At 35.9% G+C, this 17,734-nt stretch overlaps 1 protein-coding gene across 3 annotated transcripts; it reads right to left on the bottom strand.

Annotated features, from left to right (window-relative positions):
• Positions 1 to 12,542: 12,542 nt before the first annotated feature.
• Positions 12,543 to 17,705, bottom strand: LOC116208190 (DEAD-box ATP-dependent RNA helicase 1-like). 3 transcript variants are annotated; one of them, XM_031541512.1, is made up of 10 exons: positions 17,346 to 17,705; positions 16,561 to 16,723; positions 16,121 to 16,375; positions 15,636 to 15,787; positions 15,012 to 15,189; positions 14,401 to 14,588; positions 14,063 to 14,267; positions 13,872 to 13,977; positions 13,411 to 13,554; positions 12,543 to 13,149 (listed from the first exon to the last, which is right to left on the bottom strand). In XM_031541512.1, the coding sequence occupies exons 1-9, from the start codon at positions 17,462 to 17,464 to the stop codon at positions 13,415 to 13,417; spliced, it is 1,506 nt and encodes a 501-aa protein (XP_031397372.1). In that variant the 5' UTR covers positions 17,465 to 17,705; the 3' UTR covers positions 12,543 to 13,149; positions 13,411 to 13,414. The 3 variants fall into 3 exon arrangements, with proteins under 3 accessions (XP_031397372.1, XP_031397362.1, XP_031397353.1); XM_031541502.1 differs by having other exon boundaries at positions 12,543 to 13,071; positions 16,489 to 16,723; XM_031541493.1 differs by having other exon boundaries at positions 16,489 to 16,723.
• Positions 17,706 to 17,734: the final 29 nt, after the last annotated feature.

Below are 17,734 nucleotides of genomic sequence, written 5' to 3' on the forward strand. Positions count from 1 at the left end.
TCTCTTTTCCGTGTAAGGGCGGGATATTGAGCGTATACATCTCCGACATAGTATTGTACATCGTGTGCCAGAAGTTCATGTCTCAATCTTATCTCCCTAAATATCTCTTTTTGTGGGAAATAGACATAACTGAATGCTTATTGCGCGTCTGTAAACTTCAAAGATCTCGTTATGACAAAATCGGTGCCTAAAAATAGCCCATTTTGATGATAATCATGCTCTGCCCTTCTAATAGTTCAAACATTTGCGGTTTCACCATTAATTGGTCTAAATTGCCAGCTAATTCCATGACATTGCCTCTATAATTACCACAAAGTCCTCGTCTCTGCCTGTCGAAATACCTCTATATAAGTTCAGGCCATTCCTACAATTTCTTACAACCCAAGCAATCCTACGAATTGCTTAATTTCGAGCAGCTTTAATCTGCAAAGAAGAAGAAAGGAGGAGAATCGGAGACATGGCGAAGGATCAGATGAGATATATGCAGACCTGGGGCGAAGTTGCACCGAGGCTGATCCTCCTGACGCACCAGAAGTCATCGTCAAGGTGCTCCAATCTGGAGACCATCCTCGAAGAGGGATCTGAGAACTGCTTCAAGCTTGCCGGTCACAGCAACAAGGGCCTGCTCTTTGCGTTCCCTGTGGTCATGACCGTGATGTCCTATTACTTCCTGCGGTATCGATCGGCTTCTTCCATGTGACGGATTGATCAGCTCAAGGTACGATGCATATCAATGGAGTTGTGTTTCTCTGAGTCGAATGGACAGGGCTAAGAGTACTACGCTAGGCATATCGAGTATTATGTTGAGGATGCTCCGGCTCGGCCATTGGGAGGGGTTTGCCCAACTCATGCCTAATTGCTCACCAGGACCACTGACATGAGGGATGCAACTGTCAGACGAGATGTTACATTGCATGACTGGAATATATCATGTTTGTGCGGACGACATACTCTGGTAAAAAGATCCGGCACCAGACAACACGGCTCATCAGTTTTGATAGAAGTGACAATTGAAGATTAATCCCGACTTGGCATGAGACTCGACTATATGGACATGTACGCGAGATCCTCCTTAAAATAGGGCGCATATATATAGTTAGTTATCAAGATGATCATACACGTGGATCGATCTTTCATGTACGTACTGTCACGAACAGCTTTCGATCTAATCTAAATGTTTTGTGACCATACTGTTTGATGAATAATGGTGAAATCGATGTTTCCTTCCATTTATATAAATCAATATGCAAAAACATTTGATAAGATATCTGTCAAACCAACTATGGATCGATCATAATCTATTGCTTTGACAGAAATAGTGCAACATTCTTTACAACTCTTCATCTAGATCACGGCTTTCACTCTTTGAAATAGTGTCACCGCTAGAACATCTAATTACCACATGGCTAAACCGGCTCAATACGTATCACGTTCCAAACATTGTGATACATACGTGATTGCCCGAGACTATATATAGCCACAAACATATCTATACAACAGACGGGAGAATATCAGGAAAGCAGACCAAAACTGCTGCTTAATCGGATTATTTCCTCCTACGTACTTAACCAAATTGAAGATGATGTTTGTAAGATGGAAAGCACTTCACGAGTTCAAGGGCACAGTTCGATTTTGCCAGCAAGAACGGTTCAGCCCGTGAACTCGGAAAGCTGCTGCTCTCTTTGCCAATCACTTCAGCAGGTAGTTGTTCTCCTTCTCCTCCTTCTGCAGCTGCTTCTTCTCCTTCCTCTTCTTCGTAGATCGTTTCTAGACTTACGTGAACATGAACCCTGGTCCAGCCGATGTAAAGAGGCGGCGCCATAGCCGAGAATGGTGTCAGCGGCGGTGGAGAAATTGTCGACTCAGACAATGGAGCTCTAACCGGGTTGGCCATTGCTTCGTTTACCAGCTTTTCTTTTAAGCATTCACGACGCTCTCGAAGAAAGGTATGTTGGTACGTTTATATATAGGTGACCAAAGCTGAAGTGATAAGGGAATCTTGAGGATGTGTGGCAAAATGAGTTGGGTCGGCCATATATAATGCAATTCCATTTCACCCCATAAAAAAGTTAAATCATATATGGCAATTCGAGCTTTCACCGAGGCACCAAAACCCGTACTCCACGGCTTTCTCATTCCGATACATTATGTATGACAACTTACGAAGTATAAGGCTAGCACATTTACAATCAGAATGAGGATGATGTATTGGCGGAAATGTTAGGCCATAAGCAAGCTATCGTATCCCACTCAAGTTGGATCAGCCTCTAATTAATTAATTAATGACGTCGAACTCTAGACATCCTATTAATTTCCTACTACACGGCTCAAGAAGAAGTCGGTAATAGATAAAATTCACGTGCAGTTCGATAAAGTAAATAATCCGCTCTTTTCGAACGAAATAAATGCGAGTCGTTATCATTATCCGAGATCGACGACAGCTTGACCAAAGAGAGAGTTAGGTTGCACTTTTTGCTTTTACAAGTTGTGGCCCCTCCGAAGATATTTAACCTGTTCTTTATCAACCTTTCTAGACCAGCGCAACATGCATCTTCAATTTTTTTATAATGATTTTCTATCTAATGCCCTCCTGGCCCCGGCGAATTTCAGACAAATTTATGGTGCAATCAGTTGAATGCGTAATCAGTTTTTTTACTATTACATGATCAATAAATTTTTTATTTATTTATCAATAATTGTAATTCCACAATTCAAATTGTAATTGCACGAAAAAAAAGTGATTACACCATTGAATTTCCCGCTAATTCTTTGACCAGTTTATCCGAAAGCAGACTAAATTGTATGGAAATATGTAAATAATTTGACCATTTATATATTATTGCCTCTATGATGATGATGATGATGATGATAATAATAATATATCTATGTATATATATCGCGAGCATCCCCATGGGCACGGCAACGATGGCTCATCTCTTCTTGCACTACTATTCCCATTTTGGATCTTGCCGACAAATACAAAACAAGCTTATATATGTATATATATATGGATATATTGCATGATTGTGGAAAAGTATTACCACATCATGCCTATTGTGTAAAAGATTGCATGAAAAACCAAACGTAAATCCCATCCAATCAAAGCCAGCAATATACAATTGATTTGCATTATCAAAGGTGGTGGTCTAATGATTCTAAATTTACTTTCATGTGGTTCGATAATCCCAATATCCTATATTCGAATTCCTTATACACATTTGTATCAAAGGATTTGCTAGTAGTTTGCTCTTAGCCTAGACTTGAAGGACACCGACTTATGTAAATTATACTAAACCTCTATTAGTACTACGCTGATAGAGTTAAGACTTATGCTGGCTATTCAGTTCATTTAATATGTTCACGATTGAACACGAAAGTCTAAATATTGCGTAGCAAGAACGACAAAATCTTCACTACTGTTGCCCACCATATTATCCATCAAAAAAGATACACAATTAATTTTCTATAGTATATACTAGTGCAATTGACCGGTACGATGCATGGATATAAAATTTAAGAACTATAACTTCTCTATCATGTAAATTTTCTTCCTTTTATGATGATGATGATGCCACTTATTGTAAAAAGGTGACATTAATCTATTACAGAAGAATATGTAGATTAATTCAAGGTAAAAATTTGAATTGTTATTCGTTAAAAGAATCATTACAATATACACTAATGGTAAAATTCATTATCAGTTAAATATAAAATGATTTTACATAAAATAATCTTTCATTATATGAATCTTATATGAAAATGCTTCTTTATATATGTGTGTGTGAATTGATAAGTATCATTTTTAGAACTAAATGATCCTACATAATAATATGGTGCCATAAAAATATTAAAAATGAAATAATTAAGAACAAATTTCATATTTTTCAACTATAAAAATTTACAAAAATAATTTTATTTTTTAAAGAGTGACAAACTATAAAATTTTTAAAATTGTATTTATATACTCCTTGAAATGTATGTTGGTACTGTAAGTATTATTTCTAGGACAAAGATTATTAATTGTGCTTTCCTGCATGTATGTATTCATCAGATGTAAATTGATATTATAAAAGTGTTCATATTAACATATTATAGAACTTATTTTGAACTTTATGTATTGTCTAAGAATTACTTTATAAAATGAAAGTACAAAAAAAATTGCACTACTTTTCTATTCATTACTATATTGTTTAAAGATACAAAAAAGGTCAAATTTTAGCATAATAAATTTATATATTGATAAAAATAAAATATATTTTCTTTTAGAATTTCACATGGTGACATGTGACAAGCTAAGGAGAGTCCTTCAACACTCTCAGATAGTGTATATAACATATATTCTCCCTTGGTTCATCGAATTAGACAAGTCATGGTGATACATAGTATTTTTAGTACTCATGTTTAGTGAAAGTATTTTTTATTTTTACTTTCAGTTTAAGTATTTAGTATTTTATATAATTCATCACATATAATAAAAGTACTAAACAATTGAAATAAAGGACTAAATATTTGAACTAAAATACCAAACGTGTCATCCTAACACTAAGTTATGTTAGAATTTCCCCTTCTCCCATATCTATATATAGGTTATTAAAACACACTCCTGCGACAAGATGCAATGAGAAACTTTCATTCGTGCTAGAAGAGCACGCCGCATAGACTTTTTGGGTAAGTGAAATATTTAACTCATCGTGGATTATCTATATTAATAATTACATTAATTTATTGAAAATTTAAACAATCTAGTTAGATACCAAGAAATGAGTTACCCTTTAGTGTTCTTTTAATTTGTATTATAATAATATTACATCATATGGATTACATCACGATATTACAACTGGTTTGAGACCCTGCTTCTTAGAATTGGGGAACTTTTTCTATAGTTAACCATTTGGTTAGATTTGAAAATAATACTAATTGAGATCTACTCATCTTTGAGCTGATCACGTTCATCGAAAATTCTTACGGAAGTATTAGAAAAGTATGTGTATGAAATTATTATTTTTCATAAATAACGTCATATCTGTATACATGCATTATAAAATATTTATAAATTATAATTTACAAAACATTGAGTAATAATATAAAACTAATAAATCTATACCCTCTACTAATATTGCATTTATCAATATATATACATATACGGTATAAAACTCTAAGTACGATAACGAAGATAAATCATTTAGTTATTTACCCAAAAAAATTATTATATATTTATAAGAAATTAACTTCAAATAAAATATAACAAGCGCGCGCATAAGGCGGCCGCATAATTGTCCGGGAATGACGGCCGTGTCGATGTCAGGCTGCCCTGTTCTCAAAGATAAATCCTATTGACGTAGTTTTGTCTTTTTGGTAAATTTATCATCGACTTCATTTTCTTAGCTCTCCTTTTTTGGGTAGATAATAATTTTCTCAGCTCTCTGCATCGATCTATATCCACATATACATATACATATAATATGTGTGTATAATGTCGGCATACATACATATGTATTACAATGCATTTGTTTCTTATAGGACAACTCGGTTGATTAAGGATTTAAATTAAGTATTGAAATTAATTTTTTTTATATTTAATTAGATTTAGCTTATTTAGTAAGTACAAATAAAATTGACTTAATTGATTAAGTTAAATCAAATTCAGCACCGAAAAATAATACTCCGTTTGGTTTCGCAGTTAAAATCATAAAAAATTTAACTTTAACTTTAACTCAACACACTACACAATCATTTGTTATTTTCCACAATCAAAATTAAAGTTACTTTAACTCTGAAACCAAACGCACCATAAGTATTTCTACTTATTTTCTGATTTAAAGTGCTCACTGCTCACCTCGGGAAAACTTTATAATATTTGCTGCGGTAACCTTTGAACATTTTTGAATTTTCAATTTGGTCCCATTTCCCAAATTTCATCATAAAGTTAGAGAGAGTTTTTTTTTTTTTTTTGGGGTGGGTGGGGTTGTGGTTGTGTACGAAATCCGATCAAAGGCAAGGGGTGGCCCCCGATTCCGACCACTACCTCCGTAATCGAGGTCGCCGACAATGTCAGAGGTCGTCGACCACCTCGCTTGAGCGGTGGTGACTGGGATAATCTAAGGCAAGGGGTGGCCTCCGATTCCGACCACTACCACCGTCATCGAGGTCGCCGATAACGTTAGGGGTCGTCTACCACCTCGCTTGAGCGGTGGTGGCCGGGATTGAGGCCACCACTGCTCGGGAATTGAGGTTCGACACTCCTCATTGAAGAGAGAGACGAGGGTCGAACCCTAATTCCTGAGCGGTGATGGCCTTGATCCCAGCCACCACTACTCAGTCGAGGTCGCTGACGACCTCGATTACAGCGGTGGTGGCCAGAATCGGAGGCCACAACCGCCCCTCCCTCTCCTATTGAAATCGAAACCCTCAATCCCTTTTATTTGCGATTTTCATTTTTTTAATTTTCTGGATTTTAAAAAATTTAAAAAATGTGGGTAAAAGTGAAAAGAAGTGAAAGTATAGGGATTTATCTAAATATAACTTCAGTCTTTATAATTTGACCCAATCAGACACTTTTCATTTAAACAATTAAACACTTCTATTTAGATCTTAACAACATTTAATTTTCAGCACTCAAAAATTAAATCCCAACAAACACAACTTGAGTCTTTATCATTCATGCACATTTTTCTTAGTTTGATATGTACTTAAAGTGAGGGAGTTCGGAGGATGATCCAAGAATGGGATAAGATTAATTAGCATGATTTAGCCTATTTATTAATTTATGCTATTAATGTCGATACGATTTATGAATTTTTTTTAATGTTTTCACAAATTCGAATTTTGGGAAGTGTACTTATTGTAGGAAGGGAAAGTAACGCTTAATTCCCTGAAATTATGACGGTCATGTTTTCGACAATTTATTTCACTGAAAAATGTTCTTCATCGGGAATAAAATAACTAGTCACATGGAAAATTTGGACCTTATAAATTAGATGATCAGTCCACCACGGATAAGAAGGGTTGCATGAGAAGGAATGACCATCTCATTTTAAAATGTAGAAAATATCTCGTGTATTTACACCTTCAAGAATAAAACTTTATCCCATTTATTTAGAGATGGCACTGGAAGGGTATTGGACCGCTAGATCGATTATATACCTGTCATTAAGAAAAATTAATCCTATACCATTCCCAAATTAGTTAATATTTTGAAGAAAAATTCCTAAACTCTTTCTATTAATTTAATTGGTACCCATTGGATACCCACTTTTCGCCCATTAATAGTATTTATTTATTAAAAACGACTTTAATGAACTCATCTAAACTTTCACAAAATATATAACAAAAAGTGTAAAATATAAATTCCAAACGACTAATTTTTCGAAAAAAATAACCATAACACTTAAGTTCATTACATGAAACAAGTCTTACAAATAACATCCAAATATAAGAAACGAACTAAATTCCGATGAAATATGGAAACTTCTTAGTCTTCAACAATCTTCAAATCATCATTCGCATCTTCTTCTTGAGCGTCAAAGTCATCCGGCCTGCAGCAACTACAACAATGGAATGAGGAGAACGATGGAAATGGAGCCGGAAGCTGAGAACGATGGGAGTGGAACCATAATTAGAATAAGGAGAAATAGAAAAACAAGGCAAGGTTATCTTGTAAAAATGAAATAATATGAAGATTATTTTTGTAAATTTAGCTTAATGTGTTTGGGAAGGGCTTTGGGGGACAATTCTAAATCCTTCTCAAACCCTACAGGGTTTCTTCAATTTCCCAAACTCTTTCCCTGATCCAAAGGGCAAAACTCTTTAATGACCTATCAGGATTTGAGACGGGTGAAATATGCGTTTATATAAACCCATTATCATCCCTACACTTACTAATTAGCTTAACGTTTCAGAATATGTATATTTTGTCTGGTGCTAAACAAGCTTAATCACACTTTTTCAGTCGTACGAGAAGTCTCTGATTTTATTACAAGAATAAAAGATCAAGCGAAATAAAGACATATATATGTTTCATGGGTAATGATCAAACTCAGAATCTCTTGATTTCAATTTGGTGTCTTTGATTTGATCAGACTTACGAGTGGACATTGTCCTACGAGACAAAGAGTGTTATAGATAGACTATGCTAAATTCGATAAACATTCTGCCTTAAAAATATTATTAACGATATCTCCTACAACTAATTACTGATCATAAATCGAAACACCATAAACTGAGTATAAAATATGGTATTTTACCAACCTTACCCAATGGAGAATATACTACATTTGGGTCAAGGTGATCTTCATTTCCCTCATAAAACACACAAAAAAGAAGAAGGTTGCCATATTACATTTGATTGCAATAAAGTTATTCAACAAAAAAGAAAAGAAAAAACATTTGGGTCAAGGTTTCAACTTTCAACATCTAAATCAATGAGAAGGCAAAAGTCAACATCAAATTTCTGTTTATATGTGCGCGTGTGTATATCAATATGATATTTATATATGTATATATGTATATGGACATGAAGACGTGATTACTTTCCAATACAGTCCACAGCCACCGAACCGCCCCGACCCAACATCCACTTCTGTGATTGGGCTGCCGGCGAGGCTCATTTATGTTAGCTCAGCTGGATCCAATCCAAAACCATGTCCAATATGGATGGAGGGGGGGTCCATTAATTAATTAACTTAAGCAATGCTTTTCTTTGCTATTTTTTATACTTGTAAATCTTCTTAATCTTCTTCTTCTTCTTCTTCTTCTTCTTGCTGAAAATAGACAGGTTTGATATGCATCTGATTTGCAGCTTATCCGGTCATCATGGTTGATTCGGAGAAGATTAGAAGTTTGATATTGCACGAGAAGATTATGTCAGTACTCTCTCCAAACCTCTTGTTAAAGGTATTTGTTGTTGGTATTTGTCTAATAGTATATATCTATCGTGACAGGAACTTGACATTGCTTTTAGTAGTATCGTACATGTACGGTGAGTTTATCTTTTATATATTTCTTACTTAATATTAAAAAGAAAAAAAATCATCACTTTCAATGGAATAAAAAAAAAAGAAAAAGAAAAAGAAATCGCCACTTGAATAATAAGGTCACATTTAAAAATCATTTTCAGAAAAATGTCGAGAGCGCGTTATTCCATCTTCCCTTCCAACGAGGGCACTGAAGGAAGATAAACTTCAACCTTCTCTGGACACAAGGAAACGAACGACCAAGGAAAAAAAAAAGCCAAAAAAATTTTGTGAACAAAAGAAAATGCAGAATGAAAAAACAAAAAAATTGATAAGACATCAATGTGTGTTAGTTCAATGATTCAGTGTGTATTTCCCTTACACAATGTCTCGAATTTAAATTTTGTGAATGAAAAAAATATATGCTGAGAGAACTATCGACTCGATTCTAATTGAATTAATCGATTATTCAGTTCAGGCTTTTAAATATTAGGGTGAAAAAAAGAAGAAGATAAGAACGGGTGAGTTGGCGCACTGCGCAAAAAGCTCATTATTTGTCGCAATGTCACGCAGGCAGCACAGAATTTTTCCGCAAGAAATTTCATGGAAGGAAGGAAGCTCCACTTTCTGCAATCAAATCTGTCATTGTTGCAATCTAATTGCCCTTTCCTTCGGGTAATAAAAGACGATTTTGCTAGTCTAACTCTATACTTTTCAAAAATTATAGAATGATTCCAATTCTCATCAATACTCTTTAAAAAACTCTTTGAGCGAAGATATGTGTAGGTTTGAGAGGAAGAGTTTGAACTTTGAAGGGGTGGACCACGTAGGTATCATACTGGCTCGATTGTAGCTGCCTTTGCCCTAAAGTCACGCCTCGACCTAGTCTAGGATGGGGTCGCACTGGCTGTTCAAGAGCCGCCTTAGATTCTCTTTACAATTGAAATAGAAAAGAGAATATAGTATAGTCTTGGTGGCAGTAAGCCGGAGATCACGTTCTAGAACAGGTTGTCGGCGTGGTCTGCTATTGTTCCTGGATTGCAACGGCTGCCTCAAACCTGCACTTGGTGGGGGAAAAAAAGGGGGCATCTATAAAAGGGTCACTTTGAAATGTTGTAAACTCCTCAAGGAAGAAAAATAATAGAAAAGACTCCTTTACCAAGGCATTTTTTCCTGACTTTATCAAGGCAAATTTATTTAAATGATTTGGTCCTTTTTCTCTTTAAATAAAGTTTTCGATTCGACTCTTGTAATTAAAATTTATGTTGGAAGAGTTTTACCCTTTAGCGAATCGATCTAGCTCGATACTGAATTAATTGAGCTCCTTAAGTTTTCAGATATCAAACGATGCATACCAATAAAGAACTTTTTTTTCCTTCATTCTGCTCTACATTGTATCTGCACTAATATTTGTATCTAAAGTCCAATGAATTCCTGGTTAAATTGAGTTTGAACTAGATTAGCTAATTAAGCGGTAAAACTCTTGGAATCTTTTTTATTTACAAGATTAGAATTCAAGAACTTACTTAAAAAGAAAACTACTTGAATTAACTCACGTTTGTTACTTCTAATCTATACGTATATAATAAATTAGAGTACTCTCACAAAATTTTACTATTCATATGACGAAGAGTTTCCACTTAAGCGTATTGAACAAACACTCAGCTCGTGATTGGACGTCCCTTCATGTTTCTCCAATAATATATAATTTTTTAAACCCTTCATAATGTATTTATTAATTTTATTAAATGTTTCCAAGAAAATAAGTTACCAAACTTATACACCATCACCACCCCAGGCATCATACACACACACACACATATATATATAAGTTTTGAAAAAGAATATCTGAGGACAAAATTTAGAAAGAATATATGCACACGATATTGAAATAGTTTCTGAGCTCGAGTATTCCCCAACTCCTTATTGATTTTTCGTTTGCTCTTTCGTCTTGACTAATGTATTTGTCACATGAAATTCTCATTACTTATATATATTCTTCGATTCCTGCACTCTCTTTAATTCAAGGGAGGATTCCTAGGACAAATTAATTTAATATAATTTAAAAATGCATATTCATTATGTACCAAATATATATATATATATTTATTTATTTATTATTTAAGACGAAGATAGTTTACTAATGTAATCTCTAATTCCCCATTAAAAAAATACAAAAATTGATATTCTCCCATAATAAGCATATATTCGCATGTCATTATATTGAACTCGCAAATTTTGTATAACGCATTCATTACATTAAATTTCAATACAACTCCATTGGTTTATTTTTAATCAATTAGTTTTTACAAGTTCAAAGATTACCCATATTTTGCATAACAGGTTATATTTCAAGACATCTCGATTGTATTTTCTTTTAGACTTAATAAATTACTTTTTCCAAATTCAATTTACGAAAAATTACTTAAGAATAAAAAGCCAAATGCATGCATAGGCACGGGATACGTGACTGATTTTTATTAATAAAAATCTACAAAGCTTTGATATACATCAATGCCTTCTCATTTACGGCCATACCCATCAACTAAAACTTGGTGTGTTTGTTTTCAGAAAAATATTCAACTCAACTCAACTCAATTCCACTTATTTTCAATTCAACATCACAATCATTACTTTTTTTTATTTTTTAAATTTTTTTAACCATTCAATTCAATTTTTAATATTAAATTCTCTCAACTATTCATTACTTTTTCACAATTCAACAACACAATCATTACTTAATCATTATTTTCTCTCAATTATTTATTACTTTTTCACACTTTTTCTCATAATTCAACCATACAATCATTACAAACCAATTAAAATTAAAACTCAACTCAACTCAACTCTCAATCATTATAAGAGTGCGTTTGGATTTAGAGTTGAGTTGAGTTGAATTTTGATTTTAATTAGTTTGTAATAATTATATTGTTGAATTATGAGAAAATGTGTGAAAAAGTAATGAATAGTTGAGAGAAAGTAATGATTAAGTAATGATTGCGTTGTTGAATTGTGAAAAAAGTAATGAATAATTGAGAGAATTTAATATTAAAAATTGAATTGAATGGTTAAAAAAATTTAAAAAAAGTAATGATTATGTTATTGAATTGAAGACAAGTGGAGTTGAATTGAGTTGAGTTGAAAATTTTTTATAAAACAAACACACCCTAAAAGTCTATTCTAGGTTCGAGTTATGAACTTATGATTATGTAAATTTTGATGAATCTCAACCGCCAATTAAAGTTATTTTCACAAGTATTTGATGATCGAGATTGATACAACTTGGATATGATCGAATTCGGGTTCAAATCACCGGAGGCGGTCATTAATCCGATCAGCTTGCTGACCGAATTGACCCCTTCATACGTGTCCCATCCAGAGCTGTTTCCAGTACAAATGGGAAAAGTGGAAATTTGGAAGCTTGCAAAGGCAACAAAAACCATATCTTTGACGACTTATCCATAATCAGTGCATGAAAATGACACATCTCAGACACAATAGAACCCACAAGAACATGGAAGGCTGCCTTCCTGTGTCTTTCCAATTCCTTGCAATTAATACCAAAGCAAGGGGTCGGCACAAAGATCCAAATCAAGGAGTTAAAAGCCCACTTTTGACAATCAATTATGGCCGCTGACTCAGTACATGCCGTAATCAAGAAAAGGGTATATAAACCTCATACCAGTCTCAGTAGTCATTCATAACCAAACTCACCGTTTCCTTCATCTCAACTTCTCCTCCTGTCCTCAATATAATCAAGAAAACGAATAAAACGAATGGCAAATGCAAGGCTTGCAAGGTTCGTGACGGAGGTTGCACCTCCGCAGTTTGTTAGTGTCATGCGGCACAGAACGCGGAAGATGCTGGACACAATCAGCGAAGAAGAGAGAGACGATATCGTCACTGCAGGCGAATCTCATTCTCCATCTCCGAGGACCAGTTCCTCATCCCCCAGGAGTATTACTTCCGCTTCGAGTTCTGCTTCATTCTCGGTGAATTCAAAGCACTTCCTCCATGAAGTCCGCCAATACCTGTCCTTCTTCGAGAACTGAAAGCTCCTGACTGCTGGATGCAATCACTCATGATTGATAGTCCAATGGGTTTTCACCCTGATGATCGGCTTTGCAAAAGATAAGGGGGTCAGTTCGGTGAACCAGAAGAGCTGAGACCTTAGAGGGAGCAGTTTTTTGAGGAACCTCTGAATGGACAATAAACGGTTTTTAACTTTTGTCATCTCAGATACAAGCATTGTGTAGTTTATCGAACTGATCGAAGCGCTACTAGGTTCCTATGAAAGTTTCTGTTCTTCCTTATGTTTTACACATCAAAACTCAATAAATATCCCCACTACCTTACAGAAGTACTGGTGTTTACTAAAACAGAGAAAGAATTGAATGGGCTCTCCATAATTCTGCACAAAGAAACTAAAATTCACATTATGCACAAAAAATCACAATACCTCATCAGGACGTATTCGTATCCGATAACCATAGAAATCTACTTTTTGCGTTTTTCTTCTGATCCCTCGCTTGTAGAGGCTTCATTCCAATCTTGTGCTTCTTTGATGCCTCAGATTCAACTACCTCTTTCAATTTCTCCAGCGCTTTCCCAAACAAAAAATAATACATAAGTTAACAAGATATTCACAAATCAACACCACTTAATTGAAAAAGGAAAAACCCAAGGTTGTGTTAGGAATGAAAGAAGGCAACCGTTGCCAATAAAATCACTTCTATACCAAATACGGGGTGATTAAATTCCATTCGAGGTACTCTTCCGTTATACAAGCAAGTTATTGTAAGTTTTACGATTATTAGATTTATGTGTTGCTCTTTCTCTCAGATTTGAGTTCCAGCAGATCAGATAATTGGCCAACATAGCTTTATACAAAACATACAAAAAATAGTCTCAATGAATTACCAGATGTGTAAGTAGTGCGCAGGGATTCGATAGAACTTGAAGGAACAGAATAAACAGGGCATGAATTGTTGTCAGCTTTCTGCAACAGCTTCTTGAAACGCTTGACCTAGCAAGAAAAACAAGATGATATCGGTTATGATTGGAGCAAGCCCTACAAAGACATAGCTTATTCAACATTTACAAGACATAACCTCTTCTTTACGCAACAAAGTGAAGCACCGGCCACTTTGCCCAGCTCGTGCTGTACGACCAGCTCGATGGATATAAGTCTTGATGTACGGGGGCATATTGTAATTTACAACATTCTTCACCCCTTCCACGTCCATTCCACGAGTCATTGCATCCGACGAAACGAGAACTTGCACGTCACCTTCTCTGAATGCTTTCAATGTCTTACTGCATATTTAAGTAGAGCAAATGGTTCATGCCATTATGATCTGATATGTAATGAGCCAATCTAGCCATAAGACAAAGGAAACATTAACAATGAAAGTTTATGAATTAGACATAACAATGCAATAAAGGTTACCTCCTTACTGATTGGCGTTGAAGGCCTGAATACTCTTTGATCTTCAGTTGCAAATCGGTGAAGAAATTTAGTAGGGTGCATAGACGGTGTGTAGACTCCACAGACGATGTGAAGACAATGCACTTCTCCCCTCCGAGACTTTGCAGAAGCGAGACCAAGTAGATGGGTTTCAGCTTTGATTCGCATATCTGTGAAGACATGTAGGTGGTGGAAGTGAGGGCGAGGCATTAACACATAAAAAGAAGTAAAAAAAAGAGCCTGTTATTCTTCAACTGAAGCTTTTATATTCTTAATTATAATCTTCGAATCTCTTTTGATTGAAATGTTAGAATATAAGAATGATTAAATGATCCCATAGATATAATCTTGGCACATGGGATCTAATCATAGACATGAAGTAAAGATGACCTAAATTGGCAAACTCTTAAGCAGTGCTATACCTAAATCAAGCATCAGTTAAAACATAATCCTAAATCTCAAAATACAAGAGCAGTAGCTTTCTGATTTAGTACTTTAGTAAAGTTTGATGGTTCATATTTAAACATTAAAACAAGGAAGAGGAGACTATACTAAACTACCATGGGTCCACCAAGATAGCAATGGGCTCTTACCAACTTATATGATTCCAATTTTTCTGGGAACCGATAACGTCTCTTCCCAGCTGTCAAGAACAAGGGATGATGCAGGTTGAGTTGGGCAAGCTTGCTCGGATCTCGAGTGAGAGTAGCTGAAAGTACCATCTTCACAAGTCTAGGGTAAGATCTACCCTTAAAGCCTCTTTCAATGCCACTACGTTCAAAAAAGGAGTCCTTTTACTCTTTTATATCCAAATGTTTATAGATCAACGGGGGGAAAAGAATTAAAAAGTCACCAATATGTTTATGCAGTGATCATTGCAACGAGCATATAACTAGGTGTATGAACACACTACAAATTCTCAATAAGACTACTTAATTAACCAATTGCTTCTAATGGCAATTACAGAAGCTGATAAAATGTTAGGATAAGTCACTTTTCCAAAGAAGAAGAATATTTGTTAGGATAAGCTATTAAGCCTGGCCCTCTCAGCCTAGAAACAATTAATCATATTAATGAAAGAACGCAAGATTGCGCTTAGTCTGAATCAGATCAACCAGGCATAAGCTAAAAAGTATATTTTTGCCACCAACCAGGTTTTTACTTTTGGCTGGTGTCCGACAAGAACTAATGAAAATAGTGGGATGCCAAGAACTCACCATCTCCTAATGGTTTTTAATGAACCGAATATGGGAAGGGAGAAATCCCTTGTATTAGAGAGGCCTCCATCGTTAGCTTCAGTAATTCGGAGCACAGTTGGTAACCAGGATTGGTATGCCTCTCTAAGTAGTCTATCTGTTTCATCGACTACCTGAAGAACAACACAAGTATATTTAATAAAGTATTTTTTGCACGGATGTAAGAAACAACTAAAAGGGCATCAAAGATTCAAAAGTTCATGAAATACAACAACGTGGGAGCTTATATTCCTACAGTCCACACCTAACTTTATTATTTGATATCTTTTAATAATTATAGTTTAAAGCAAGGCTATAATAGCGAGTATGAATCCTCTCAGTCAATTATTCCATCAATTAATCAATGTCAGGAAGCACAGTAAGCGTGGTATCTTTAAGTTGTGAAAATAGCCAACAAATTGTGACAGGCCGATATGTAAATAAACAAGAAAGCATTAAATGCTTACAAGATAACAAAGATGCTCGAGTGTAAATCCCTTAGTAGAATTGATATGATCCATGAGTCTTCCTGGAGTCGCCACCAGGATATCCACTGCACTTTGTAGCTCTGGGGGAGGGCCCTCTGGGTCATAACAGATGCCTGCCTCGTGCTTCGGTCTCCTTACAAGATTCGAAATTTCATCGGCAATGGAAGATTGACCGACTGCCAAACCAACAGACAGTCCTACCGCAGGAGCAATAGCATCAAAAACTTCCTTAACCTGAATCAGGAAAAAGGGGGAAAAAGAAAAGGAGGTTAATTAAAGGAGCCAATCCATATCTCAAGTAGATATTCAGAAAAAAGAGAGAGAAGGGAAATCTAAATGTTTAGAACCTGCAAGGCTAAATCTCGAGTCGGCAACACCACTAAAGCACGAAGACAATTAACAGCACGAGTGGAAAGGACCTGCACGATTGGTAAGGCATAGGCTAAAGTTTTCCCACTTCCAGTTGGGGAGTTGATACAGAGGTCTCGCTCAAATGCGCCTGGTCCAATTGTCTCTTGCCACACTGCAACTTGCACTGGGAACAGTGAAGATATGCCCATCTTCTGCAAAGCCACCCTCAACCTAAAATAAAACAAGACAGTGAATAAAAAGACAGATGCCACACCAAAGGATCTTGGCAACAGGTTGAGGTCCTAAATTGTAATGCTCTGGTGTCTGTTCTCTAAACTAAAGCGAGAGCAACATCTTTTCAGAGGGGCCAAGAATTACAAAGGCAAACACACAAAGGTTTCGGTCCCAGTGCGTTTGAGACAAGAACATCTCTTTTATTACGAAAACCATCCTCATGCAATGACAAGCAAAAGCTTTCCAAGACGATATAATAGCATTGGTTAATTCTAATTTCATCCGGAATCCAATGCACATGGAATCATTGAAACAGGATGAGATATCTTTAGGAAAATTCAACCTTTTATCTATACTTTAACATATTCCAACGGGAAAAAAGAGTGCTTCAACCAGCTACACATCAATATAAATTCAAGAAAGCTTGGAACTTTACCGCCAGGTGGTCCTATATATCTGAAAAGATATGCTCTATGCAGAGAAACAACTTCACACAATGTTTTTTGCGAGTAATAAATGGTCTGCAGTCGATGGAAATCACCAACACAAGTTGCTGGACATGAACAAAACAGAACTCTTATGTACAAGAGTGGAAAGGTAGTAATGACTAGAGCAGTACCGGGGATCAAGAAAAGGGAGGAGATGGAGCTGACATTCCTCCGACAGACTGACGTCCACCGGGTTCCTCATCCACGGCAGCACCGGTACGCTCTCCTCCTCCTTCTCTTCTTCTGCCATCTCTGGCGGCTACAAAGTAGAGGGACAGTAGAGATTTGTGAGCTCCTCGCCGCCACTAAAAGTGAAACAGTTGCTCAAGGACTGCTCCCTGCTCAGACAATCAGCACCATAGCCGCCGACCAGGCCGCAGTGAAAAACATCAGAGAGAGAAAATCCAGTAGCGGGGGAGAGAGAAGAAAAGCAAGCAGCCAATACATTTGGGCCGGACTCAATTTCAAGGCCCAGAGCCCATATGTGTTTGGGCCTACCCAATTTCATGGCCCAAGAACC

Source organism: Punica granatum, chromosome 1 (assembly GCF_007655135.1).
Source record: "Punica granatum isolate Tunisia-2019 chromosome 1, ASM765513v2, whole genome shotgun sequence".
Classification (NCBI taxonomy): domain Eukaryota; kingdom Viridiplantae; phylum Streptophyta; class Magnoliopsida; order Myrtales; family Lythraceae; genus Punica; species Punica granatum.

Excerpts from the sequence above, each read along its gene's own strand:
- LOC116208190 (XM_031541502.1), bottom strand. The coding sequence starts at position 17,464 with ATGGCAGAAGAAGAGAAGGAGGAGGAGAGCGTACCGGTGCTGCCGTGG. Across the intron at positions 14,268-14,400 it reads CAACGCCAATCAGTAAGGAG|TAAGACATTGAAAGCATTCA; the intron begins GTAACCTTTATT and ends TTAAATATGCAG. Across the intron at positions 13,978-14,062 it reads CTTTGTTGCGTAAAGAAGAG|GTCAAGCGTTTCAAGAAGCT; the intron begins GTTATGTCTTGT and ends TTTTCTTGCTAG.